The sequence below is a fragment of the Trachurus trachurus genome, assembly GCF_905171665.1.
Source record: "Trachurus trachurus genome assembly, chromosome: 12".
Classification (NCBI taxonomy): domain Eukaryota; kingdom Metazoa; phylum Chordata; class Actinopteri; order Carangiformes; family Carangidae; genus Trachurus; species Trachurus trachurus.
In genome coordinates, this window is record NC_139908.1 from 27,978,366 (window position 1) to 28,005,488 (window position 27,123).

The window sequence follows — 27,123 nt, forward strand, 5'->3', positions numbered from 1 at the left end:
AAAACAACTTAAAAGAGACAAGTCACAGATGTTTTGTTGTGCACAGGATATTTCTGGGTGAAGAGTCTGTGTTTTCTCTCCAGCCAGTGACAGAGCTCAGTGGTGTAGGTCCGTGCAGCAGAGTAGGAGAGCTACTGTACTAGCCCTGCTAGCTGTCCGGATGCTAACCGCTACCGCTAACTAGCGGTTAGCATCCGCGGCTACCACCGCTTCCCAGCTCACTACAACCAGAACATCTACCACGGCCCTCCTCCTAGTTACAGCCGGTGACGGCCGAGTATTGACCCGCCGCTTCACTCTGACTGTTTACTTTTCTTGGCGGCTCTGACTACAGCTGCTGCTGCTGTCAGAGCCTGGGCAGGAGCAGGGCAGGAGGCTGCGCACGGTAGTGATGCGCGGGCCGGGTTTTTTTCCAACCCGCGGGTCCCGCATCTATGAAGTATTTTGACCCGCCCCAGCCCGCCCCGCACCACCGCATCTATTTTCACAACCCGCCCCGACCCGTCAACGTCAGACAGCGGCCTTTTTTACTTTGAAAGGGCAGACAGAGGTGCTGTGTTGCCGGTAGCAGGTCAGTGTGGACTGTGGAGCTCATGAGGAGTGAGAGAGTCACAGTGCAGCGTGCAGCAGCCGCGGCGGCCGCCGCCTCTCATCCTCCCCAGTCCCTGCTCTCTGCGAAAGCAACCCCGCTCTGCTGATGCGCCCAGCCGCCGTCTCATCCGGTTCCCTCACACCTTTCGCTTTCCCGTCAACATCAGCGCGGCCCTGATAACACACTCTGGACTTCATCATCAGTTTTTTTAATGACCCGCCCCGACCCGCACCGCAAATAAAGTAAAGATTTCTTGACCCGCACCGCGGGTTGACCGCGGGACCCGCGGGCTACGGGTCAGCCCGCGCATCACTAGCGCATGGGCACGGCTTTCACGATGGTGCGTTCAGGTTGCCTCGGAAAATGAAATGATCGATTTAACCATGGAATTTACCGATGTAGAAGGCTAGAAGAGATGCATCGCAAATTCAACCATAAATTATGTCCGATGTACCCTGAATCTGCCGGTGCAGTCGCATCGCACACGTTTATATCGGACCACCGATATGAATCGGTGAATCTCCACATCCCTAGTTCAGTGGTGTGTCATAAGGATTCGAGTCATGTACCATAGATATTTGATTGTTTTTTGAGTGTTTGTTGTGGTTGAAAAAATTGCCCCCATAGGTTAGCGTTGTCGCTATCCCTAGCACCGGGTAGCCATGGTGTAACTCCGGTTTGCCTGCATCAATTTTAGTTGCGTTTTTTCCTCCCCCCAACACTGGGTGACCATTAGGACAACGATTTAGGGATCAAAAATGACCGGAATTCTCCTTTAACTTGACAATCCCGGTCAGACCAGAAGATCTGGTCCCTGTGTGATTATTTGGAAGACCCAAGAAGTACTGGCTAGTCATTTCTTGTCGTGCATCCACGGGCCAGCTAGCTAGTACTGTTACTGTAACCAGATGTTTTGACTGTTGAAACAGTCTATAGCCTGTTTTATACAAACATCAGCGCAGTAGTGATTAATCTGTCCATGAGGAGGTAGTCAAAGTAGAAGTACTGTTACGTTGATGAAATTTTACTTGAGTAAAAGTAAAAGTAGGGGAGACTACCAGTGTGCGAAATACCCATCAATATTCGGGGGGGTCCCTAACTCGCGATTGTTGCGCAATACCGTTTTTTTTTTCTTTTTATAAAGTAGGACTATAACATTACAATAAGCCAAGAAAATTAGCCTAGCCTAAAAAGGAGAGGCAAAGTTGTGCATTACAATGCAGAAAGTAATTGATAATAAATAGACGATAATTCAATAAATAAAAGACAATAATTCTTGTGCGCCACACTGGCGCACTTGAACAATGAATAAATGCCAGGTATAGGAGACTGGCGCGATCAGGGCAATGCAGAAACGAATAGACAATAAATAAAATACAATAATTAAAATGAATGAAAGACACCAAACTCGTGCACTCAAATAACAACTGTATAAATCTGGAGATCAGAGACTGGCGTGCAATTATGTGCACGAGATCCTCAGCCTGCAACTATGACCGATCATGTAACCTTATCTAACCATCCATCTGGCAAATACGTTTAAACACAGCATTGAACACATCCACAAATCACATTCGTATAACGGGCCATCATGAAAATTGAAAAAGCACAGACAAATAGCTCACAACAGGCGCCTAGCCAAACAACACCACTGGGGGTTCAGGCCATAGTATGCTGAAGCAGGCTAGCCTCTTACCTCAAGTTATTTTCCTGCCTTAAAGCAGAAGTAAGTGATATATTTGTATATATATAAGTCTTAAATAGTTATATCTTCCGACAGCAATCACTTACATAGAGTGTTTGGACCGAAACACAGGTCTGTCAGTCACTCTGCTCTGCTCTGAGCCGAGGAGAAAACATTTATCGTATCCTACAGTTTTTATCCAATGGGGAGAGAGAACGGCATGCAGGGCTGTATGTGCAGCCAAGGGACGCCGTGAATGTGGTGACGTCGGGACGAGGACTGTTATGGTGCGTTCAAGGAAACTCGTAACTCGTGTTTTTCCGACCTGTGAAGTTGTACCAGTTCGATCTGGTGCGAGTTCACGGGTTGGAAGTTACGAGTGGCTGTTATATTTCACTTTCACCGGTAAAACAGGTCGGAAAAACACGAGTGGGTTGCCTGGAACGCTACAAAGTCGTAAGTTGTGACTTGAAGCTGTAATTTACGGTTTCAAAAGCCTACCTCGAATGCAGCATTAGCCAAAACGACCGGATCACTCACTTCTGCTTTAATGTCAAGCCAAGGGTTGCGGTATTTCCATTACCCCACCTGCTTAGGTGTAAAAAAAGAAAAGAAAGAAATAAAAGCAGCCAATCACCAGTGCTAGCAGCAGGGGCTGCGGCTACGTCTTCAGAGCACTCGGCCTCAACTTCACTTTCTTCGGCAGAGGGTGGAGAGGAACGGGATCCTCTGTTCTGATAGCGAGTGGGCTCCACTCTTGCGCTGGGCTGGCGCACATGGCTAATTTGCATAATGCGCAGGTGACACGGTTCAGCTTAATGTTAAACGAATAAATGTTTTGAATTATGAATACTGGACATGGTGATCTTAAACACATTTAATTGACCACAATAAAATTATTATATTATATAATATAATTTATTTTTTGACAAGATTGAGACCCCCCTCAGATTTTGCTTTTGAGTCTTTCAGGGGGTCTCAAGGGGTTAATCGGGGGGGTCCGACCCCCCCAAACCCCCCCGTATTTCGCACTATGGTTGCAACACTTTTTACATTACTCTCAGTAACTTAGAGATTATTTGGACTAGGCTCACCAAATCTTTACATGTTAAGCCTACATCTGTCTGCTAAATGCCCACACCATTTAAAGATGGCTACATATAACATATTAATCACAATATTTATTTGAATAGAGGAATTCAGACGTTGCAACTGACCCCAAACCTGGGGACAGTTGCAACACGGATCAGGGACGGTTGCAACATATAAAAAAACATTAAAATTTTACTTCATTATCCTCTGCATTTTGTCTAAATAAGCACAATATACAATATTAAGGTATTTAATGAGTTTTGTTTTGTTTAAAACATGGGCCTACCTTGAGTCAATGTGCAGATGTTACCGAAGCTATAAAAACTCAATATTTCATTTTGGGACAAAAAGAATGGAATAATTTGCAATACAAAGAACATTTATTAAACATGTGAACAAACTGTGAACTGTTTTAGTGAACAAAATTTACATTGTTTTAAAACTCCAGTGAATAGCTTACAAACTTTGACTTTAAGTTTTATTAAAGGCACACAAATGTTTAAAAACAAAATAAGAGAGCAACACTCGCCCCTCCCCAACAAATTTGCTGCCTTGTGAACAATTCCACCAGCTCCTGAACAATTTTGTAGAACACAAAACATTTCTGCTGGCTCACAGAGAGAATCAAAAAGAATGGGAATTCAGTCATTCAGAGTCACAGTTGTGACATGTGTAGATATCAGCCCCAGGTGTGCAATCTTTATGTGCCCAGGACTTGCACATCCAGCACTGCAGCCACACTTCTCTGGATTTGGAGAAACTTTCCAGGCAGACGATGCAGACATCTTCTTCCTCTTCAGAGTCTGATTCTTTTCTCTTCTTTTTTTGGTTTTTCTTCACTCTTTTCTTTGTGGTTTGCTTTACTTTTATTCGTTTTTTTGCCTTCCTCTGTACAGATTTGTTTTTTTCTTCTTCCAATGCTTTCTTCACAGGCGTGTCTGTGAGTATGGCAGTGGAGCGCCGTTTTCTGCCTTTTGCAGACTCTTTTCTCGGTCCTGCTTTGGGATGAGGCCGGACAGTCTCTGGTGTGAAACTTTGTGTTGATGTTGATGGTCTTGGGGATGCATCCAAGGATGATGGTGACTCTGTCGGAGGGGGCACACTTGAAGTTGGCCCTGTTGGAGGAACAGCAGGAGATGGAGACGATGGCACTGTCGGAGGGGGCACACTTGAAGTTGGCCCTGTTGGAGGACTAGCAGGAGATGGAGACGATGGCACTGTTGGAGGAGGCACACTGGAAGGTGGAAGAGGACGGTCAGTGACCAGGGATGGTGCAAAGTCACTTTCCTGGAATATCTCCCTATTAAATGGCCAAATCCCTGTGCATTTAAACCCTGCTTGCCCATTTGTGGGTGTTGCTGCCAGTGGCAGAGAAGCATTCACCATGCTTGGGATGTCATAAATTGACATTGTGGTCCCTGGATGAGTTTTCAACCAGGAGTCGCAGGCAGAGTTGACAACTCTCTTAAGCGGCCCAAACACACTTCTGTCAAGTGGCTGTAACTTGTGAGAGCAGTGGGGAGGAAAAGATAACAGGACAATGCCATGGCTGCAGCAGAAGTTGATGCCTTCCAAGGAGAGGTGCGAGGGGTGGTTGTCTAGACTTAAAATAACTTTAGACTGTGGGGAGCTTTTTGTATGAAGCTGGAAGTGCTTCAGATATGCCACAAAATCAGCCTCTTGCATCCACCCTGATGGGTTGGCTGTGCCAATGCATCCAGGTGGGCCATCTCGGATGAAATGTGATTTAAAATGCACACGGGGGAAAACAAACAAAATAGGTGGGATGGTGTTTCCCAGTGCATTGATTGAACAGGCCAGTGTGACAAGTGTGCCCCTTTCTGCTGAGGTGACTGCACCAACCTGCCTTTCACCACGCCTTGCCACAATCCTTTCGGGAGTTTGAACTGTTGTTATCCCAGTTTCGTCCATGTTCCACACATTTTGTGGTTCAAACTTGTGCTTTTCCAAAACCTTGCTCAGGTTGTCAAAGAACTTGTCGACATTGGCTCTATTAAAGCTGGTTGCTCTCGAAAGGCTTGTGGCCTGGGGACGCCTGATCGAGAGATTGGGGTTCCTCTTTAGAAAACCATTGAACCAGTCAACACCGGCCATACTGGTCTCACTCCACTTTGGGGGAAATTTGCACTTGTAGTGAGAAGCCAGCTGAAAGGCAAACTTCCGAACCTGAAATAAAATGAAACAAAATGTAAATAAATTGTTATATTCTTTTCTCTCTCGCTCCCTCCCTCCCTCACTCTCACCCTCTCTCTCTCTGATATGCATCATTATCTTGTTAAAAGAGATTTTTCTTATAAATTAATCTTACCTCTCTGGGACTCAACCCATAGTACAAATCAGCTGCCCTTTGTAAATATTCATTGAGGCTCTTCTCCTGGTCCTCTGAGAATACTTTTCTGCTGGTCCAGTACCCTGCAAGCGGCTTATTTTTTGATGCCGTGCTTGCAAGATTCTTTTTTTTCTTGTGGAACCTGAACAGCGTGGTGTGGCATATGTCAAAGGCCTTGGCCACTGCCCTCACTGATTTGCCCTCATCTGTAATTATATCTGAGGCTCGTTCCAAAATACTGAGGGGAACCCCTCTGTTAGTGACTCTCTTCCTCACTCTTGGCATACTGAAAATAAACAGAATCCAATTTCAGTATTTAGATGATTCATTCACTATATGACAAGTTTATATGACACATACAACATACAACAATAACCAATTGCTCATTTTTGCTCAACAAGTTATTTGGGAAATTATTCTGTTTATCATTAGCGTTAGTTTCTCCATGCTTCATCATTCATCATGAGCAATAAAATATATTAATTTTGCCTATTTTGAACTAAAAATCTTAAAAAATATGGTTGTGTGGTCTCTTCTAATATGACTAACCTAATAGCATGGGGACAGTTGCAACTGTCCCCATGGTATCAGTCATGACAAAACACCATGTGCTAGCATTGACATTGACACATGTAAACCATGTCATTTAATAGTCAACAAAACAGTGATTCAAACTAGGTAGGTTTGGATTAATTCATACATAAGATCAGGACAGTATGACAAAAAAACAGCTCATGAAAAAAGTTACTTTCATACCTCCAAAACAACTTTGCCTTGATAGAAGCAGGACCAGATGCTCAATATGGCCTCTCTCTTCTTGGTGGGTAGAGGGTCTAACTGAGCATGTGCAGTGTGAGTGTCATCACTCTAGCATGTTCCTGATTGGAGAAATAAGGCTTGTTGCAACCGTCCCTTGTTGCAACTGTCCCCAGTCTCCCCTACTGGTGTAAAAATCCACTCAAGTAAAAGTAAAAAGTAGCTCCGAGGCTTCCGGCTAGGCTTGGGCGATAGGTTAAAAATTTCCAATCGGCCACCGTACCCCTTAAAATCGGCGGTTGACGATATATTCGGCAGTTATGACACGTGTGCGGAGTGCAGGTGTTTATGTAGATAAATAATTTCAACAGAATAATTATATTTTATTGCATAAAACATTTTATTTAAACGGAATGTGCACATATCAAATCGAAAATTATGAAAGTATGAAATTAAAAGGCATGGTAAAGTTATGTGTGGACTGTGCACCTATGCTGACCACTGAGCCAGCTGCGCCGAGGGCAGAGGCCTGTACCACGAAGCGAGCTCAACCTACCCAGGGTTACTGTCAGCCTATCCAGCTGAACCACTCCGGATCAGCGGTACCACGACGCTGGTTATCAACTCGGTAACTCAACCCCGGCTTGTCTTGCTGTGAATCTGTGAACACGCACGTACAGTATAAAGGGCGGATTCAAGGCAGCGGATCAATCACAACCAGAGCACCGACGCGTCAGAGAGAAGCGAGGTAAGCGCAGCGCACGCCTTATTTCTCCTGTGAGGAAAAAAAAAAAAAAAGAAGAAGCCTGCGGTCTGACTCCGACCTGACCCGAGTTATTAAATGTTTACGTAGCTATATTTAGAAGAAGTTTAATTGGTGCTGATTAAACTTGTAAATGAATGCTGCTCTGGATCCAAAGTATCCAAAGAACAGAACTATTTTATTATATTAGATAGGGCTGTCAGTTTAACGCGTTAATTAGATTAATTAATTACACTGCAAATTAGCGCGTTAGAAAAATTAACGCAATTAATTCTGAGTGGCAATTCAATGCGCGAGCACTTTAAATTTGGCCCATTGAATGACCCTGGTAGCATAGCACCGAGGAACTTGTCCGGACGTGTTGGTCACGGTTACATGCTGCCATTCCGACATGCTGCCACTCCGACATATCGCCATTCCGACATTCTACTATTCAGACATGTCACCATTCAGACATACCACCATTCCGACATGCAAACGTCCTGCCATTCCGACAGTTTCGTCCCGCCATTCCGACAAGGCTTTTTTTTCTTCTTCATGTTTTAAGACATGTGTACGGATGCGATACAGTCAGTGGAAGCTTAATAAATAAACACAAACACAAAGTCTCGCCATTTACAATCACACACTCCGATTTCAGTTTGTAACAATTTCCCTTACAATAAGGATATAAGGGGAACTGGCAACGCAGTCCTGCTGCAGGCGGACCTAGGCTCGGCTACTGGTGCGTCCAGGGAAGCAATAATCAAAGTCGCTACTTAGTCTGAGTCTCTGTATTTCACTGAACTCAAAACGCGCCCATCACAGGCGGCATATAATAAACAATTACACACAGATCAACAGAACCCGAAAGCCCTCCCCCTCCCACTGTCCATTAAGTCCGAGTGGGAATGAGTGTGTGTGTGGGTGCGCAAGCGCACTGTCACTGTCCGTGCCGGACATGTGTGTGTGTGTGTGTGTGTGTGTGTGTGTGTGTGTGTGTGTGTGTGTGTGTGAGTTGACACGTGGTGAGGGTGAGTGAGAGAGAGTTTGTTTGTCCTACTGTCCACACGGGCGAGACGCCGCGGCTCCGCCGAGGTGACCACCAGTCCTCTCCCTCGTCCCGCTTGGCTGAGAACGTGCCCGGCCGTGCGGTGTCCAAACGGGCCTTTATTATCCACAGGGTAATCCACCAGGAAAAATAATCACTCTCCTCCCCTCTCACCACGTCACTTCTCCATTTAAACCCTCGGTCCCACTAATGCACTTTTACGCATTACGCACACAACTTACAGCAAAAAAGAAACATTCATTCATTCATTAAAGGTCCGCACGTCCCAGTGCGCAAACCGTAAGGATAATTGATCATTTCCCTGGCCTAATACACAAGGAAAAAAACCTGGGGAGCAAACCTGCAAATCAACTACCCCAGCTGGCCTGGCAAAACCCAGTGTATCACTACAAGTTGTTGCAACTTTTGGGAATTTACTCCTGGTAAAAAGGCTTACAAATATGGACCAGGACGGCTCCATAATACGCACAAAAATCAAAAGGAAACGAAAGGTAACTTTAAAAAAAATAGCAACAGCACGAAGTAGTCAAAATGTGTTTTACGCATGCCTCTGTGCGTCTGCAGATCAAATTGTCTATAATTAAACTTGGAGCCAGACCCGGCCAGGCTACAGGAGAAATCAAAAATATGCAGGGGTCCAGGACCCCCATGAGAACCACTGATTCTGTTGAACGTACTGTAACCACTGTGATACAATAAAAAACAACATCACTGATCTGATTCACCGGGGTAGCGGTCCCTCTCTCCATTAACTCTCTAGCTCTCTCGACCACAGCTGCAAATTAAGTAGCACAGCGCCAATAATAATAATAATAATAATAATAATAATGCATTTTATAATCGAGATGGATGTGACAAGGGCGTTGACCAGAGTCAAAGTGCTGTTAGAGGAGAGAGATGGGCGGAGGCGGTGATCATTATTAACCTACACATTTAATGACCTTATGTCGGAATGGCGGAACGTTTCCAAAAAAGGAAAGTACCGCCATTCCGACAATGGAAACAAAAATTGTCGGAGTGGTGGGACGTTTTCAATCAATGGAAGTGCCGCCATTGCGACAATAGACGTCAATGTCGGAGTGGCGGTATGTCGGAATGACCCGCGGATACAGTTGGTCACTTCCCACCTGCGTCGCTAGTCAAAGCAGGTGACAACAGACTGACCGACATGGACGAGATTCACAGCCTGGACACTGCCCGTGGAAGCGGAGCGGGAGCAGCGCGTCCTCTAGGGGTGTCAACATCTACACGTGTAAACGGATACACGGATAACAAATCATAACCGTTTAGAAAAATCAATAATCGTTTACACGCCTTTTTTCCCTCCTCCTCCTTCATTTCTCACCAAGATAGTATTTTTAGGGGTGATAACGTTGCCTGAAAGCTTCAGATAATAATGGAACTGCGTGTCAATCCCCCCTCACTTTATCTCGGGCGCATGACGTCCGTCCGACTACCCATTTCTCCGACCATACATTTCTTTATTTTTGCGTCCATTAGTCCGACCTCCCATTTCTCCGACTTAAGTAGCCCTAACCCTTTACCTTACCCTAAACCTAACCTTAACACTGTAGAATGAGTAGTCGGAGAAATGAGCCGTCGGACTTTTGGGCAGTCGGACTGATGTATGCTCCCCCTTTATCTCCGCGTAGCCGGCCCATCTCTACGAAGGAGTATTAGGACCAGCCCAAAAAAAAAAAAAACAGCCCAAAAAAAAAAAAAAAATCCGGCGCAAGGGGGAAAAAAAAGTCAGGTGAAAAAAAAAAAAATCCGGCACAAGAAAAAAAAAAAAGTCAGGCAAAGAAAAAAGAAAAATCCGGCACAAGAAAAAAAAAAAAAGCCAGGCAAAAAAACAAACAAACTGCTGGCTATGTCTATGGCTACCACAACAAAGCGACAAGCCACTGACTGCTCCATGACAGCAGCAGAGTGACAGACAGGCTCTTGTAGTAGTATTTGTAAATACTACAAATACTACAGGAGAGGAGGAGAGGAGATAGGCCTATCCTGTATAGTATTTGTATTTGTAAATACTACAGGAGGAGGCAGAGACCTGGATCGCGGTGGTCTAGTCACGGAGGTGTCTCCAGTCACGTTTAGTCACGCTAAACGTTAGCTCATATAACGTGTGTTTGTTTTTTTTGGGGGGGGGCAGCCATAGATATGGGGGACAGCAATGAAGAACATGCATTGCTGATTGCTATACGTTAGCAGCAGGGGTTGGACACAGAAGTGATTCGTGTTTTCATTGTCATACTCCGGCATTGAGTCAAAGTTAATCGGCTTTATTGTTCACTTTTATGGCGCTGCAGAGTTTGGCAGCCTGTCTGTCACTCTGCTGCTGTCATTGAGCCGACAGTCGCTTAATGTCGCTTTGTTGTGGTAGGCTACGTGATCAAGCCTCTGCAGTTTTTTTTTTTTTTTTTTTCTTTTTGCCTGACTTTTTTTTTTTTTTTTTTACTTGACTTTTTTTTTTCTTGTGCCGGATTTTTTTTTTTTTTGCTTACTTTTTTCCCTTCCGCTGGATTTTTTTTTTTTTTTTGGCTGTTTTTTTTTTTTTTTTGGGCTGGCCCTAATACTCCTTCGTACATCTCTCTCCAGCTGTCCTTTCAAAATAAAGGCCGAGGGGAGAAAAAAAAACACAGACTCCTCCGGCCTGTAGCTACTGCGAAGGAGGCTCAACATAGCCAAGCTTTGTGTTCATGTTCCTGCTCCACAAAACCTCTAGCCCCGCGGTCCCCCTGGAGTTAACACGGTAGGCTACTACGAAGCTGGTTATCAACTTGCTCCTGACACTCGGCTCAACAGCTGAGCAGCGTCTTCCCTCAGCTGAACATCTGCAGGCAGAGACGCTCAGAGAGAAAGTAAACAGCAGTGGATCAGTGTGATCTCTCCCTCCGTACAAACGCTCTGTTCTGATCCAGATCCACTGTCAAAGTAAAGGTGATGCAGCTGTAAGCAGCTGTAACGCAGCTTTGGTTCCTAACCTGGCCTAATTGGTTTGCTGGGATGTGCTTGACCATTTTCTTTTAAGTTTAATTTTCAAATCTTCTCTTTAAGTGTATTCAATTGATTAGTCATGCAATACAATTTTGTAACGTCCTAGAATTTGAATTATTTATTTGGGTACCTTTAGCAGATATAAGATTAAAATGCGATTAATTAGATTAATTAATTACAAATTTTATAATTAATTAGATTTTTTTTTTTTTATCGCCTGACAGCCCTAATATTAGACTATTTTCCATCTTTGCTGAGCATAAGGTTTGTTCTAAATTAAATAAAAGCCTGTCCCAAAGACACGTGTCTCTATAACGCCGGGTTCACACCGGACGCCGAAGCGCCGCGAATAGCCGCGGAGCGGAGTCCGCTTCCATTCGGCGCCCTCGTTAACTGGTGTTGTAGTTCAGACTAGACGCGGAGCGTCGCGGTCCTCCGCGGTCGGCTCGCGCCGTGGAGCGCCAGTTTCGGCGTCTGCTCTATTTTGTGCGCGAGCCGCGAGCAATCGCGTCAATCTTGGCAGGAAGTCACACATGAAACAACGAGAGAATCCGGTCAATTTTCAAAATAAAACACTTTTCAAAATAAAATACAGCGATTGACAAATGCGACCGTATTTATATTTGTCAGACTCTCAACAGAGAGCAAGAGAGATGAAAACACACACACAGGATAGGGAGACACGGTGGGCTGGCTGCAGGAGGGAGGAGGGGAGTGGGGAGGGGGGGGGGTCAAAACACACAAACAAACAGGGAAAGAGAGAGAGAGAGAGAGAGAGAGAGAGAGAGAGGCAGAGACGAGTTGTTGTAAAGTGAAGGAGGACGTGAAATTAATCTTGGAAGTGAAGTACAGGGAGTTGTGTGACCCACAGCACATGGTGTTATAATTATATGAGGTTATTTACTTATCCATGATGTAAAAAACACAGCTCTGAATGTGAGTGAACAACAGCTGAGGAGCAGAGGCGCTCGCGACCGCCGCGGAGAAATCAGCGTCTGGTGTGAACTGGGGGGACGCGGCTCGCGCGCGATTTCCGCGGCGCTTCGGCGTCCGGTGTGAACCCGGCGTAAGACGGGTCCGCTCGGCACACACACACTCACACACACCCTCAAAAAAAAAAAACTATCGGCAGAAGTCCGGGCCGTGAGAACTGGCAGCCTACCTTTCGTATGGATAATCATCTTGATAATCCGTTGTTGTGATAGACACATGTGTTTTCATAAAGTGGATACAATCGCCGCAACTCTGTCCGGAGCTTCGCTACTTTTATTTCCGTATCCTTGGTAACAGTAACCCCAGTACAAGGATTTCAAAATAAGGGCACACTGAATATTATAAAACATTGCAGCCGTAACGCTCTTCTAAAAAATAATTCAGACTCGTTGGAAATCAGTGTGAATAACATACATATTCAGGGTTTTTTCTGGCCAAAATTTGGGCTCAGGCGGCCTCCCCCCCCCCGCACACACACACACACACACACACGCAGTGGGCCTGTCCCAATATGCACACTCGATCACACTTACACACTTGGGCACTTGGCGTGCGCGTTCATGGGCTTAGTGTCATTCATCATGCTCTGTTCATGTTTTTATTTTTTCGTTTTTCTTGTTTGTTTTATTTACTTACGGAGTTGGGCTTACACATTTATGATCTGAATCTTGCACATAGAGACACTTTAGGAGTAGATGAGACTGATCCAGCAGCACTGTTTATTAAAACTGTTGCTGTGCTGTGTGTGTCGTAGTTGTGCTACTGTGCGCAATGGCACAGCTGCACTTGTCAAGTGTGTCCCGATTGCTTTTAAATCTCCCCCCACACGCTTGGCCACTTAATCCATGCTTGCACATATGTAAATATACGTTCCGCCGGCAAAACATCACCAAAGTGTGTGCGTAACCAAGCGCACTGAGCCAAGTGTGGAGGAATGGGACAGACCCACATACACTCACTTTATCTCCGCGTACCCATCTCTCTCTAGCTGTCCTTTCAAAATAAAGGCCGAGGAGGAAAAAAACCCGACTCCTGAGCTCCTGTACTACGAAGGAGACAACAGATCCAGGCTTTGTGTTCATGCTGCAGCTCAACTAAGCCCCGGTTCAAGTTAACACGGTACTACGAAGCTGGTTATCAGCTTGGTTTGTCAAGTCCGGCTCTCAGCTTCATGCTCTGTGCGCGTTCACATCAATTAAGGCGTTTGGCGTCATATTATTCTACTTCCTCACTAAATGGAGCGACAACGGGCTGATTTCAGCCAAGAGCAGCAGGTTGTTTTGATGGAGAGAGAGAGTATGAGCGATACAAAAAAGCTTGGTCGCAGCCTGAAGCAACAGTGTTGCTGCAAATATGATGAGAGAGGAGGCTGCTTTTAATTTCTGACAGCTCTACATTGCGCTACTTTTAAATGCTAAAAATGCTAACGGACTTCGGGGTTTACTGACAGACATTTCACTGCACAAATCGTAGGAAAATAGACATCTCAATACAGAATATTTCTGGAATAAATACTACCAGCCGACTTTGATTAATATTTTATTTTGAAAACGCTTTTTTTAAACTCCTCCCTACGGCAAGCGAGGAGGGACAAACTTGATGCTGTAACGCAAAATACTGGTGTAGATCGCCATCCACTGGCTAAACATATTGTGACAGTTGGCATTCACAGGCCATCACTGTAAATAAGATAATGATCTGCCCTGGTTAAATAAAATAAATTAAAAACATTATCAAATCAAATCAAATCAAAATTAAAAACATTATAAAAATAAAATATTTGCTAATAAGTAACTTCTCCTGACAGCAACTAACTTTACACATAAACTGGCACATCAAAATGCACCCAGATAAACAGGCTAGGAAAGGTATAAACACAGGAGACTTTTTTAAGGTGACACAAAGGGCAAACACATTACACCAGGCTGACTTTTGAAAACAAAAAGTGGACAAAAGTGGACATAACCTAACTAGGTAGCTCTCAAAGCTAACGGCACAGTTCACAGCCTGCTGTTGAACACTTCACACGTCTACTCTTTGTCTTGTAGAACCTTCTCAGGCACTCCTTGTAGTTGAATGCATCCTGGTCCGGTCCATCAATGGCCACCTTGCAACACACGTCAAGGTGCCTCCCCTTGAGCCGGTTGCGCAAGGGTGTCTTCACCTTTTGAAAAACAATTCATGCATTAAAACTGCATACATATGATACTAAAATGAACTGTGAATATTTAGATACCACTTACTGTGCGTTCAGACCGAAAGCGTCGAGAGCGTCGCGGTGGCCGGAAGTCATTCATTTTCAATGAGAACCAGCGTCGAGGAGCGTTGAAGAGCGTCAAAGGCGTTGGCGTCGCGTTTTGGCGGCGAGAGCGTCAGGAGAAAGTTGAAATCTCCTGAACTTTATGCTAATGAGCGATGATGCGGAGCAGCGGCAACCAATCAGAGTGTAGATGTCCCCCACTCAACCAACCACAACCGACGTCAACTTCTTTGACGCGCGTCAAAAACGCCAGGGTGTTCAGACCACCAGCGTCGCGGAAAAGCGTCAAGAGCGTCTTTTGACCCTTTTGACGCTTTTGGTCTGAACGACCCATTACAATCTTGAGAGCCGAAAACAGCCTCTCCACATCAGCAGTCTGGACAGGAGCTGTGAGGGCAGTTGCAGCTGCCAGGCTCAGGGCTGGATAGAGCTCACAAGGCTCTGGAGACACCAGCCAGAGGAGCACCTCCTCCAGGGATTTTGTCTTAAGGAAGACAGAGTAAGAACACAGGTAGATTTAAAAACAATAAATAATAATAATGGTGGTGGTGCTGAGAATGCAGTTAATACTGGTACCTTCAGATCAGGGTTCTTGACCCGAAGTTTGAAGCTGCCCCACTCAAACAGCAGGTCAGCCTCCTTCAGCCTTGGGAACTGCTCTGCCAGCCTGCTCATCTCTGCCTCCCCAAAGTCAGCCGCATCCGTCATGAGAATGTGTCTGGGAGAGAACACCCTGAAGAGAGACAGGCTGCTGGTGTTTGGGAAGCGAGTCTCAATGTTTTCCACAAGCTCAGTCAAGAACGGCTCCTTCACCTGTAAAATAGTTGAATACATTTTAAATGTAAAGCAGAGGAGAGAAGCAAGTCTGTTTGGAATGTAGTATTCCAAAAATGAGATGCTCTTTGGAGAGAGGTGCTTGGATGTTATTGGGACCATATTAAAGTTCATACTCACAGTGGCATTGAATCTGTCCCAGACATTATCAGCAAAGTAGCCTACGCCGGAATCTCCTCCTGCAGTGGCTTCAGGCCCTTCTCATCGTTGAGCCATGCCTGCCAGCGGTTCTTCACTTTGCTGCCCTCCTTCAGCTCTGTGAGAGACTGTTTCAGCACGGTGACCTGAGAGCAAACATGACAGTTAGTTAGGGAAATCATTTGGACTCAAAGGAGATAATGAAGGACTATAATATTATAATATGGCATTGATACCATACCTCCTGCTCACCTGAAAAAAGAAAAGATTTCTTTTTTGAAAAATCATAAACTGCCGGTGCAGCTTCTCGTGTACAAGCTGCATAAGGCACAGTGCAGGGGGAAAGAAAGAATCCTTTACGAAGGCGTAGAACCCTACTGCAGTAGGCTCAGACCGGGCCTGGCGGGAGAGGTCCGCAATAAGCGCTGGAAGGATTCGGCGCATTACGTTGGTGGCCTCCATGTTTGACTCCCACCTGGTGGCATTTCCTCCCTACAAAATAAATTGGTCACACTTGAATAAATGATTTTTCAATGAGCTCAACAAGTATCTCTAAATATTATAATAGCACTGACCTGGAGTTTGAGTTCTGGGAGATCAAACAGCCTCTCCAATTCTCTCAAACTGCTTGTTCGATTGCTGGATGCCTGATAAAACCAGAAGACTGTGCCCATTGTTCTGGTGTACTTTAACAGGTACGGGACCCCCTCCCTGGCCTTGATGCAGTCAGAGACCGCCAGGTTGAGGCAATGAGCCACAGTGGATGGTTATTAAACCAGGGAATGACTCCTGAAGTCTCTTCCCCACTCCAGACTTTTAACCTAACAATACAAGTTGAAAATTTAAATTTAAGTAAAATAAAAACCAATGCAAGAGAGACAACTTACCAGTAAAGGAGGAACTACAGACCACTCCAGAGTTCCCCCTAACTTCTGTTCATGTAAAGAGTGAGGATGAGGAGGAGAAACCTCAGTCCCTACAACCTCATCAAAGACAAACTGAGGCAGAGCCTCCATCCAGCAGCTCAGCTGAACAGATAGAGGCCGATGGAGACGACTGTGGAGGATCTGAACCAGCCAGGAACTCAGATCAACATGAAGATCTTCAACCAGATACAGATGATGAGGTCTCAGAGTCGTCCTCTGAGACTGATGACAGTGATGATGACTGGAGAGAAACCAGAGCACCTGAGTCAGGTCTGAACAGTGAAGCTGTTCATGTAAGTGATGAAGAATGTAACACTGGTAAGAAGTCTCACTGTAAGAAGTCTCCCCGCTGCTCAGAGTGTGGGAAAACATTTAGCACAACCTCGGGTTTGAAGATACACATGAGGATCCATACAGGAGAGAAACCATTTGCCTGTGCTACCTGTGGGAAACAATTTAGTCACAGACACACTCTTAAAGAACACATGAGAATCCATACAGGAGAGAAACCATTTGACTGTGCTACCTGTGGGAAACAATTTAGTCACAGACAGAGTTTTATAGACCACATGATGATCCATACAGGAGAGAAACCATTTGAATGTCCTACCTGTGGTAAACAATTTGGACATCCAAGGTGTTTTAATAATCACTTGAGACTCCACACACAGGGGAAACCATTTAGTTGTGCTATTTGTGGGAAAACATTTATGGAGCTGGAGAATTTGGCTGCACATGGATGCACATAAAATCCCATCAAGGAGAGAAACTTCAGTTGTTGTCTTGAGAGGCACATGAAAGTCCACACAGAAGTTAAACCATTTTCTTGTAGTGTGTGTGGAGTACATGTAAGGCAATAGGTAGTCTTAAGACACCTTAAATCACTTAGTTGCAGTTTTGTGATGAGACATTTTGTCAACAGGAAGATCTTTACGTGTACACAAGAATCAATGTAGGAGATTAAACGTACAGTTGAAGTTTTTGTGGCCGTCAATTCTCTGATGTTTCTGGCAAGAAGAAACGTAGGAGCGTTATGTAAACTCAGGACTGTATCAAAGTGTAGCAAACTCTGTAAAAATCTCTTTCTGGTTGTACTTGGTGGAAACATCTTTTGTTTTTATTTGTTTTTTTACTAAAGAAATTGAGGGTCCATTCATTTTAAATTGGAATACCATTTTCTGTGAACTTTTGGGTTTAATGTTTAAAGGAGCTGTATGTAAGAATGTGGCCCAAACTGTTGCTGCAGTCAAAAATAATGTGTAGTGTATAGTTGTAAGAGGAGTAGCAGGGCAACAAGAATATGCTGGGATTTTCTGATAACTACTGCTAACAATTTGATTTGGTTATTTTATGGAATTTTGAAATATACTGTACGATTGTGCGTTGCTATGTCTGTCATCATTTTTAAAAATGCTCCAGTAATAAAAGAACAATAAGATGGCAGATGTCTCTTAGCTTTCAACAAAGGTAAATAGGTTACAAAAAATATTAACTATCCCGTTTTAAACTACCTGCCTATCATTCAAGTATAAGATAGATTTCTGAGGTTTACGAGGTGCACTTGAGACTGAGACAGTGAGACTGACCACGATTGGTGGTGGTGGTGGTGGGTTAACATTTGCGATAGTGCTAGTGTAACGGATGTGCACTCACTCCACCCATAAAAGACCAACCTGCCAAGTGGTTGTCAACCTCTTGGCGAAGAGGTTAGCATCATCGCCTCCGGTGCGGGAGCTCGTGGGATCGACCCCACCTAGGGCAGGCCGTGAGAAACACAACAAATTTGCCTTTTCGCTCTGATGACGTCATTCAAGCGATTCCAGTGAATTTCACCTCGCTCAGAGGCGCTCTTTTCTTCCTGTTTGTATTGGTCCAGTATGGCTGGCATTGTACCCGTTTACCTCCAACGTCAACCCGGCTTTGCTCTTTCGGACCGGTGGAGTTGTATTACGTTTCCATGGTTTCAGTAGTTGTCATAGTTACGCATAGATTACGACAGCCAATCAGCGCTGAGCGACAAGCGACTGACGGCCAGAGACTTGAGATTTCTCATCTCGAGCGACAGAGCGAGTTTGGAGCCCCAGCGATTTTTTCGCCTGAGCGATTAATTGCTCAGGCGAACAATCAACCTTAACCTTAAAGGGACAACGAGGAGTTTCTAATCGGTTATAAAAAAAGTCTCACGTTAATGTGGATGAATCTCCGCTACCCACACTTGTTAATGGGCCCATTTTCGATAAATATATTGTTCTGTCTCTATCGTTATTTTGTTATTATTAGTGGTGGCGGAGATGCTGGTCGAGCCGACCAGCGTTTTTTACTTTAGGTTTCGCAACGAGTCATGAGAATAACGCAGCTGAATCGCCGTTTATGGTCGGAACTCCGACGGTATGTGAACCTCTTTGAACCTCTGACTATAATCTTGATGAATGAAAACATGAGTCCGTCTTGCGCCGGTCAAAAGAATTTTACGGTGCGCGCGGAGGCTCATAAATGTAGTGTGAAAACGCTTCGCTTTTCCAAAACTCCTCGTTGTCCCTTTAACAATCACCTTAACCATAACAATCAAAAAAAGTGAAAATGAATCATATTTCATGGGAAAAGAACGATAATATCATAATTCATGATCAAACAGCTAACATGATTGTTTAAAAGTACTCCATTTGAGATTAGTAAATTATACGTGTGTGGGCCAACGTGTTCATAAAATATAAAATGTCATGCTTTTGTGGAAACGTTGGCCCACGCACTTCATTTTATTTCTGTTTAATTTAAGCACACAGTATTAAAGATAGATAGATAGATAGATAAATAGATAGTATAGGTTGAAAGTGTGCCCCCCTGAAAAAATGTAACTATTATATTTTCTATATTTGTGCTGTTGAACGTAACCGCTGTGAAACAATCAGAAAAATAACGTTTTATTTATCTGATTCAGCAGTTCCTCTCCATTCACTCTCTAGCTCTCTCGACCACAGCTGCAAATGATGTACCTGTAGCCTAGAATAAACAGCGCCACTCTCTATTGCAGCTACATTGTGGTCAAACATGGAATTGTCCCAAAATCTTTTGAGCTGCATTTGAGTATTATGCTTCCACCTAGTGGCTACAGTTGTAACTTAAATTTCACGCAATTCGTGAATCTCACCCCCCGTGAGTGAAACGTCCATTAGTACCCACTGTATATATGAAGAGTTCATTTGCAAAAGCAGATAAGTGCCATTTTGAAAAAAAATGAGCTGAGGCTTTGTAATTATTCTTTGAATAGGGTTGCTTTCAATAAAACTTTTTTTTTTTTTTTAAATATGTCTGTTTTGTTACATCTCAAAGTCACTCAACTTTGGTTTGACTGATATCACCTTATGTAAATAAAAAATAAAAAATGAAGATTCTAGAATTTTTTAAAGAGTTATCTGCTTTTGCAAATGAACTCTTCATATATTCCAGAGCCTCAGCCTATAACAAATAGGCAAATGATGCTCCCACTGAATAAGTGAGAGAAGTTGTGCTCCCTCAGGGTATGAAACTTGAGGTGTATCTCAGGCAAACACTCAAACAATTGTTAAATGAGATTTCTATGAAATGTCACCTTTTCCCCCCACTTTATTTCTATTGAGCAGCGTTGCTGTAGTCACTGGTCTCCTGGCTTCATTATGTATCACACAGACATGACAGGGTAATCTTCTCAATTTATTTTTGACAAGAAGTGTAGCAAAGTCACTCCATTGAAACTCTTTATGAGCAGTTATAGCTCTTTTATTCTTCTCTTAGTTTTTACAATATGTGGATATTTACAACAGACACCCATGATCTCTTTTTATGAAAAAGAACTTTACTAATGTGGTACAATATTACAGTTACATTACAATAAACAACATGAGACAAACAACATGTAGTGTAGGTAGGAACTGTGATTAAATTGGTCTGTGTTGATTGTATGTGTGCACTGCATCAATACCCTGTCAACCTCCTGATTCGGGTAGCAGTCATAGCTGCAACATCTGTTAAAGTTGCATCAAGCACTTCTCCCTAGAAGGGTCAAATATGTGGTGTATCAATGTGACTAAACTGCAGGTTGTATACTGGTTTATTTTAAAATAACAGGTCAGAGAAAAACATTTGTGCACAGTATTGGCAGAACACATTAAAACAACAATAATAAACCTTATCTGTCCCTGTTTGACCCCATGGTGGAAACGGCTTGAGAGGGGGCTTTTTGCCCTTGAATTCAGCATGCACTCTGCAAGTGGATGTAGCATGTAGTGGGGCTTATTTGGCAGTAATAACCACTGGCATGTTAGTGGTGGTGTCAGGTCCTGCTCCCTGCTCATCTGAATCATCACTTTCATTGCTGTCACTCTCATCTGAGTCACTGTCAGCTGCTCCGGGTGAAGCTGTGGCCTCCTCACTGCTTTGACTCTTTTCATCCTCAGACTCCTGGCTAGTGCTGGCGCTATCGCTCGCAGCACTGGCACTCTCATCTTCCTCCTCCTCTTCTTGGGGGGTGCTGGAGCTTTCACTTTCACTGGCGGTGGCGTCGCTCGCGCTCGCTTCAACGGCGCTCGCGCTCTCCTCTGGAAGGGGCGCCTGGCGAGGGGTGATGTCCTGGTCCTGAGAGGCGGCATCAAGGCCCTGGTTCTCTAATTCTGGGGTGCTGGTGTCCTCCTCCAGGATGTCAGAGTGAACCTGAAGTGCCTGGAGACAAGGCAGAGGAGGGATGAGAGAACTTGAACTTGAAATTTTAATTGCAGAGAATACATTTACACTCTTGAATGAAATGAAATAGTCCCTGAAGTTGAGTTCAGTGAAGTAAAAGAAGTGAAAGCTGCAATTGAAAGTGCTGAAAAGAACTGAAACTGAGTTTAGGTGAGACTGAAAGCTGTTGAATTTTCACATGAAGTATATATGAATAAAATGTAAGCTCAGGCACATGAGAATAGCATTTGTTTATAGTTAATTTATATGTTGATAATATATTCAAGTTTTGCAGAATTGAGTGAGAACAAACACACAAACTTGTCAATTCATGGATTGAGGGTACATGTGCAATATATTTTCTTGTTTAACATTTTAATTTTCACATTCTCTAGTTCCACTAATTCCAGTGTAACTGGATGTTTACTTTTTGTTTTTACTGACAAGCAACTCCTGGTCTGACAAAAGTTAATCGTCCTGCTGCCTGTTTTTCCATTCCATCGTATTTTTGATCTGAGCCTAAAATTGAAATATGAAAAACCAGACATTTTTTCATTTTTTGTGTTAGATTAAAACAAATTACAATTAATTAAAACAAAAATCAAAATAATCTGTCACTTTTTCATGTTTTGATTTTTGATTGCCAATTGAAAATAGAAAGAAAGAGTGATACACGGATTAAAAGTGAATGCCAGAATGCCACAATTTATTTCTGACTCAACAGATGACTACTAACTAACCTACCTTGTACACCGTTAGTGACTTGTCCACTTCGTTGACATCAGTCATGTCATAAGCCATCTTCTTTCCTGTGGCAACAAACTCATAGGACTTGTAGGGAGCAGGAACCTTGTGGTAGGATTTGTCCTCCACATAGACGATGGATTTGTAGTCACCGGGGTAGCCCCCCAAACTGTCACCACGGGCTGTATCAGTGTCAGTGACAATGGTCGGCTCGATGGGAGCTACAGTGGTCTCGATCACAGGCTCCTCTGTGACAATTACTGGGGTGACGGTCGTAGGAGCTGGGGTGGAGGACTCGCCGGACTCTGAGCTGTTGCTGGATCCATCCTCATCAGTATCCTGTCACAGAGGTAAGAGGATCAGAGAAGTATTAAAGGGATAGTTCACCCAAAATTCAAATTTCACTCATTATCTACTCACCCTCATGTGGACTAAGGGCTGGGAGAATTTTCAGAGTCCTCCGTTCCTTCTCTGAGTTACGGGGGGGAGGGGGTCCGCGCAGCAGTATTTGTCCGTATAATGGTTGTCAATGGATACCAACTTTCTTCGTCCAAAAAGACACACCAAAAAACATCCAAATACCTGCTCGTCTATGTCCCTCTTGTATTGAAGCCCCGACATGAGAAATTGTTCCGCCGGTCAGTGCAAATCACGCGAGATTTGCACTGACACAGGAAGAGCAGTGAACTGAGACACTGGGAGCTTCCGCTACAAACAAACTTAAAATATAGACTTTTTTTTATTTTTTGGGAACAATTTCTCATATCGGGGCTTCAATACAAGAGGGGCATTACAGATGAGCAGTATGGAGGTATTTGGATGTTTTTTGGTGTGTCTTTTTGGACGAAGAAAGTTGGTATTCACAACCATTATATGGACAAATACTGCTGCGCGGACCCCCCCCCCGTAACTCAGAGAAGCCATGGAGGACTCTGAAAATTCTCACAGCTCTTAGTTGACATGAGGGTGAGTAGATAATGAGTGAAATTTGAATTTTCCATGAACTATCCCTTTAACACATTAGAAGGTTTAGAATTCTGTTGGAAAATAGACACATATGGTCTCAAAAGTTAGCATGTCACATGCACATAAACCATTTTATAGACATGTGTCTCCACTCCTACACATGTGACTTATTTCTAAAAATAATTTACAAACAATAAAAATGCAGTCTCAAAGGTTTGCATCTAGCAGTAATATAATAATCACAGAAAGATATATATATTTTTTATACCTATCTTACATTGAATTTCCCTTGTTGCACTATAGACCAGTCATAACTCATTTTTATTCTACAGTTTCAGCTGCCACCTCTCAGCAGCCAGACATGTCATTGCTTTACTTACTGTCTCCTCTGCTTCATCATCGTCGTCGTCGTCGCTGTCATCACTGTCTTTGCTGTCGACAGAGGCTGTATCTGAAGCTGAGGTTGTTTCTGCTGCCGCCTGCTGTGAAAAATATTGATAGATAGGGAATCAAGAACGTATTCACAAGTGTGGTAAAGGTAAACTGTTATGATAAATTGATAAATGATTTGACTTTGATTGTTGATAAGTCATTTCTCACCTCATCCTCATCTGAACTCTCTGTGCTCTCATCTGAGCTGGCAGCTGTTGCCACGATGCTCTGTAACATCAGGAACAGGCATTAAAAGTTAGTGTGCAGACGTTTGATCCCCACCTTCTCTACGGCTCAACCTTTTATTTCTAGCCTTTCATTCCCCCACAACACAGTTCCTTTGACTCTAAGACAGGAATGACTCTAAAGAGGTGATGAGTGAGTCCAAAGATGAGTGACAAGGAATCATGGAAAACCAGCTTTGAGCTGGGGAGTCAAATATAGGCTGTTAAAAATGGTAAATACGGTCAGAGATAGCACTGATGTGTTTGCATATCCTTAAAGGGATAGTTCACCCAAAATTGAAATTTCAACTCATTATCTCCTCCCCCTCATGTGGACTAAGGGCTGGGAGAAGTTTCAGAGTCCTCCGTGTCTTCTCTGAGTTACAGGGGGTCTCGACGTAGCAGTGCATATCCGTCCATATAACGGTTGCAAATGGATACCAACTGTCTTCATAACAAAAAGACACACCAAAAAACATCCAAATACCTCCATGCTGCTCGTATGTAATGTCCGTCTTGTATTGAAGCCCCGAAATGTGAAATTGTCCCGAAAAAAATTAAATAAGTCTATATTTCAAGCTTGTTTTGTAGCGGAAGCTTCTCGAAGCTCATCTTCCCAGTTCATCCAAATTTGACGAACCGGGAAGAGAAGCTTTGAGAAGCTTCCGCTACAAAACAAGCTTGAAATACAGACTTATTTCATTTTTTCGGGACAATTTCGCATTTTGGGGCTTCAATACAAGACGGACATTACATACGAGCAGCATGGAGGTATTTGGATGTTTTTTGGTGTGTCTTTTTGTTACGAAGACAGTTGGTATCCATTTGCAACCGTTATATGGACATGCACTGCTACGTCGAGACCCCCTGTAACTCAGAGAAGACACGGAGGATTCCGAAACTTCTCCCAGCCCTTAGTCCACATGAGGGTGAGTAGATAATGAGTGAAATTTCAATTTTGGGTGAACTATCCCTTTAATCTAGGTAGGTTTCTTTTGTGTGTCTCTGGAGATCTAGGCTCTAGGCTCTCAGGACAGTTGCCTGATGGGTAATGCTTTGAGAGAATCGGCAGTAGAAGAAAGTCATTAGGTAAGGGATGAAATGAAAAGAAGCAATAAGAGGAGGAAATGTGACAGAAAGAGAGGTGAGTGGAGGAGAAAAAGGTCAGAGGAAAATTGCAGATGGAAAACTGAAAACTGAGATTTCACCTGTGCAGGTGCTGCTGCTGCTGCCTCGATGGCTGGAGCTGCTGGTCGTCTCACCTGTGAAAGAACATCAGTCAGCATGGATGTCTCACTCTTCCTCTCATACCTGCCCTTCTCTCTGGATACTCACTTGTTCCTCAGAGCTGTCCGAACTGCTGTCAGAAACCTTTTTTGCCTAAAAAGCAAAGATGAAGATCAAAACCAGGTCATTCAGGTAAATAAAGCAAAAATGAATATTATAACAAATTCAGACTTAAAGCAGAAGTAAGCGATCCGGTCGTTTTGGCTAATGCTGCGTTCCAGGCAGGCTTTTGAAACCGTTACGACTTTGTAGCGTTCCAGACCTGTTGCCTGTGAAAGTCACTATAACGGCCACTCGTAACTTACGACCCGTGAACTCGTACCAGATCGAACTGGTACGAGTTCACAGGTCGGAAAAACACGAGTTACGCACCATAACACCATAACACCATAACTTGTCAGCCGATGGAGTTAGCAGCCCCCGCCCTCGTCATGGATCTATTGGTCCTCGTCCCTACGTCACCACATTCAGGCGCATCCCTTGGCTGCACACACAGCCCTTCATGCCGTTCTCTCTCCTCATTGGATAAAACTTGTAGGATATGAGAAAAGTTTTCTCCTCGGCTCAGAGCAGAGCAGAGTGACTGACAGACCCGTGTTTCGGTCCAAAGACTCTATGTAAGTGATTGCTGTCGGAAGATAGAACTATTTAAGACTTATATTAACACAAAAATATCGCTTACTTCTGCTTTAATTAACTGGTAATAATTTATTTGTAAATAAGTTGGGGAAATTTTTTCTCTGTCAGAGAAAATGACTCACCGGCCGACAGAGGGCGGTGGCGAAGAGCAGAACGAAAACAACAGTAACTTTCATTGTGGCACAGCTTTGGTGTCTGTGTGGGAAGGAGAACAGAAACACACAGGTTGGCATTACATGATTTAACATCTCAGTATATAAAACAACAACACAATAAAACATAATCATGTTACTCCAAGATTGTCCAGCAGCAAAATACTTGTGTGGAGGGCTATAACTTCACAGGAAACACAATGAGTTGTAAAAGAGAAAACAAGCTGTCAGCAAAACCTCTGGCCTAGATTCCTTCCTAAAATGGAGGCAGTGTTGTTACAAGACTACTTAACTAGTAGTGGCATTTCCTGGGGCCTCAGTATATGTCAAAGAAAGTCATTAAGGCCTTAATTACAGAGTTAAATGTGTCCTTCATGGCTCTGTTTCATTTCAGTTTAGTAAAACATCTTCTCTGTCATCAGCTCAAGAAAATCACATCACTCACATGGTTGTTTCAGACAGGATGTTTCTGGCTGACTCTGGTCCAGCACATGTAAGAAAATAACAGGTATGATTTACAAAGATAACACGACGGTGTGGGTGTATGCGCCAAAAGATTAAAGGGAGAAAACCATCATGTATAGTTAACTTCAGTCTGAGTCTAGTTTGTTTCTTCGACTCAGTAAAACAGTGTTTTACTTCTTTTCAGCGATAGTCCAGGTTCAAAATAAAAAAGTGTTAAATGTTGATCTGAAATGAGGCAAAAATAACTTGATCTTCGCACCTTTGTTTCAGAATATTACACATTGTAAATTCAAACAACAGAAAATAAGGGAGACTACTAAATTAGTATCAAGGAAAAGGGCACATGAAAGATATCCAGCTATAATCTGTAATTTTCCATTTTCATTGAAAATCCTGGAATGAACAGTATTTGACTTTCTGTTAAAGGTTCAGTATTTCCTAATATAGCCTCACTGGGGTTATTTATAAGCACTTCCCAGAAAGAAATGAATATTGTTGGAAAATATATCTCTTACTGTGGCTCTGCTTTTGGTGTGTGCTGTGGGAGGATACATGTAAGTGTCTGAGTCTGTCTTTAATGATGGACTCCTCCTGTACTATGTAATTCACAGGTTATAACTGGAAAGCCACAGTACAGCAGAAACATGACAGACCACCTCTTGACTCTATGTGTGTGCGTGTGTGTGTGTGTGTGTGTGTGTGTGTGTGTGTGTGTGTGTGTGTGTGTGTGTGTGTGTGTGTGTGTGTGTGTGTGTGTGTGTGTGTGTGTAATTTCGGTACATCTATCTTTGTGAGGATAAGTTTAAGTTTTACACACAATTCTGAGTAGGATTTAAGACTGAGATTTGGTTTTCGAGTTGGGATTAGAGTAGCGAGGGAATGTTTTATTTGAATGAAGGGCCCACAAAAGCAAGGCAGCAAGAACCATCACAGTGTGCACATGTGCAGTCTTAAAGTAAATCTATCATATGAGGACCAGATTAAGTTTCCAGAGTAAGGACACAGGTTCGTGCTCCCAGGGAAAAACCAACTCCTGGCACCACATAGCTGTAGGCTATAACCTATGAGGGGTTGCCAACA

General features: G+C 43.6%; 2 protein-coding genes across 2 annotated transcripts in view; one reads left to right on the forward strand and one right to left on the reverse strand.

Annotated features, from left to right (window-relative positions):
* LOC310994891 (uncharacterized protein) overlaps window positions 1-16,681 on the forward strand; it is a 66,161-nt gene extending 49,480 nt beyond the window's left edge. The window contains exon 3 of the mRNA XM_083983784.1: window positions 16,554-16,681. Coding sequence (XP_083839910.1) covers window positions 16,554-16,555 — 2 coding nt within the window. The 3' untranslated portion in view covers window positions 16,556-16,681. The remainder of the gene's footprint in view (window positions 1-16,553) is intronic.
* Window positions 16,682-20,708: 4,027 nt separating this feature from the next.
* spp1 (secreted phosphoprotein 1) lies at window positions 20,709-25,602 on the reverse strand (the record flags this gene model as incomplete). The annotated part of the gene is made up of 6 exons (XM_083982956.1): window positions 20,709-21,134; window positions 21,879-22,217; window positions 23,225-23,326; window positions 23,445-23,504; window positions 24,812-24,880; window positions 25,549-25,602. The coding sequence occupies 6 exons, from the start codon at window positions 25,600-25,602 to the stop codon at window positions 20,709-20,711; spliced, it is 1,050 nt and encodes a 349-aa protein (XP_083839082.1).
* Window positions 25,603-27,123: the final 1,521 nt, after the last annotated feature.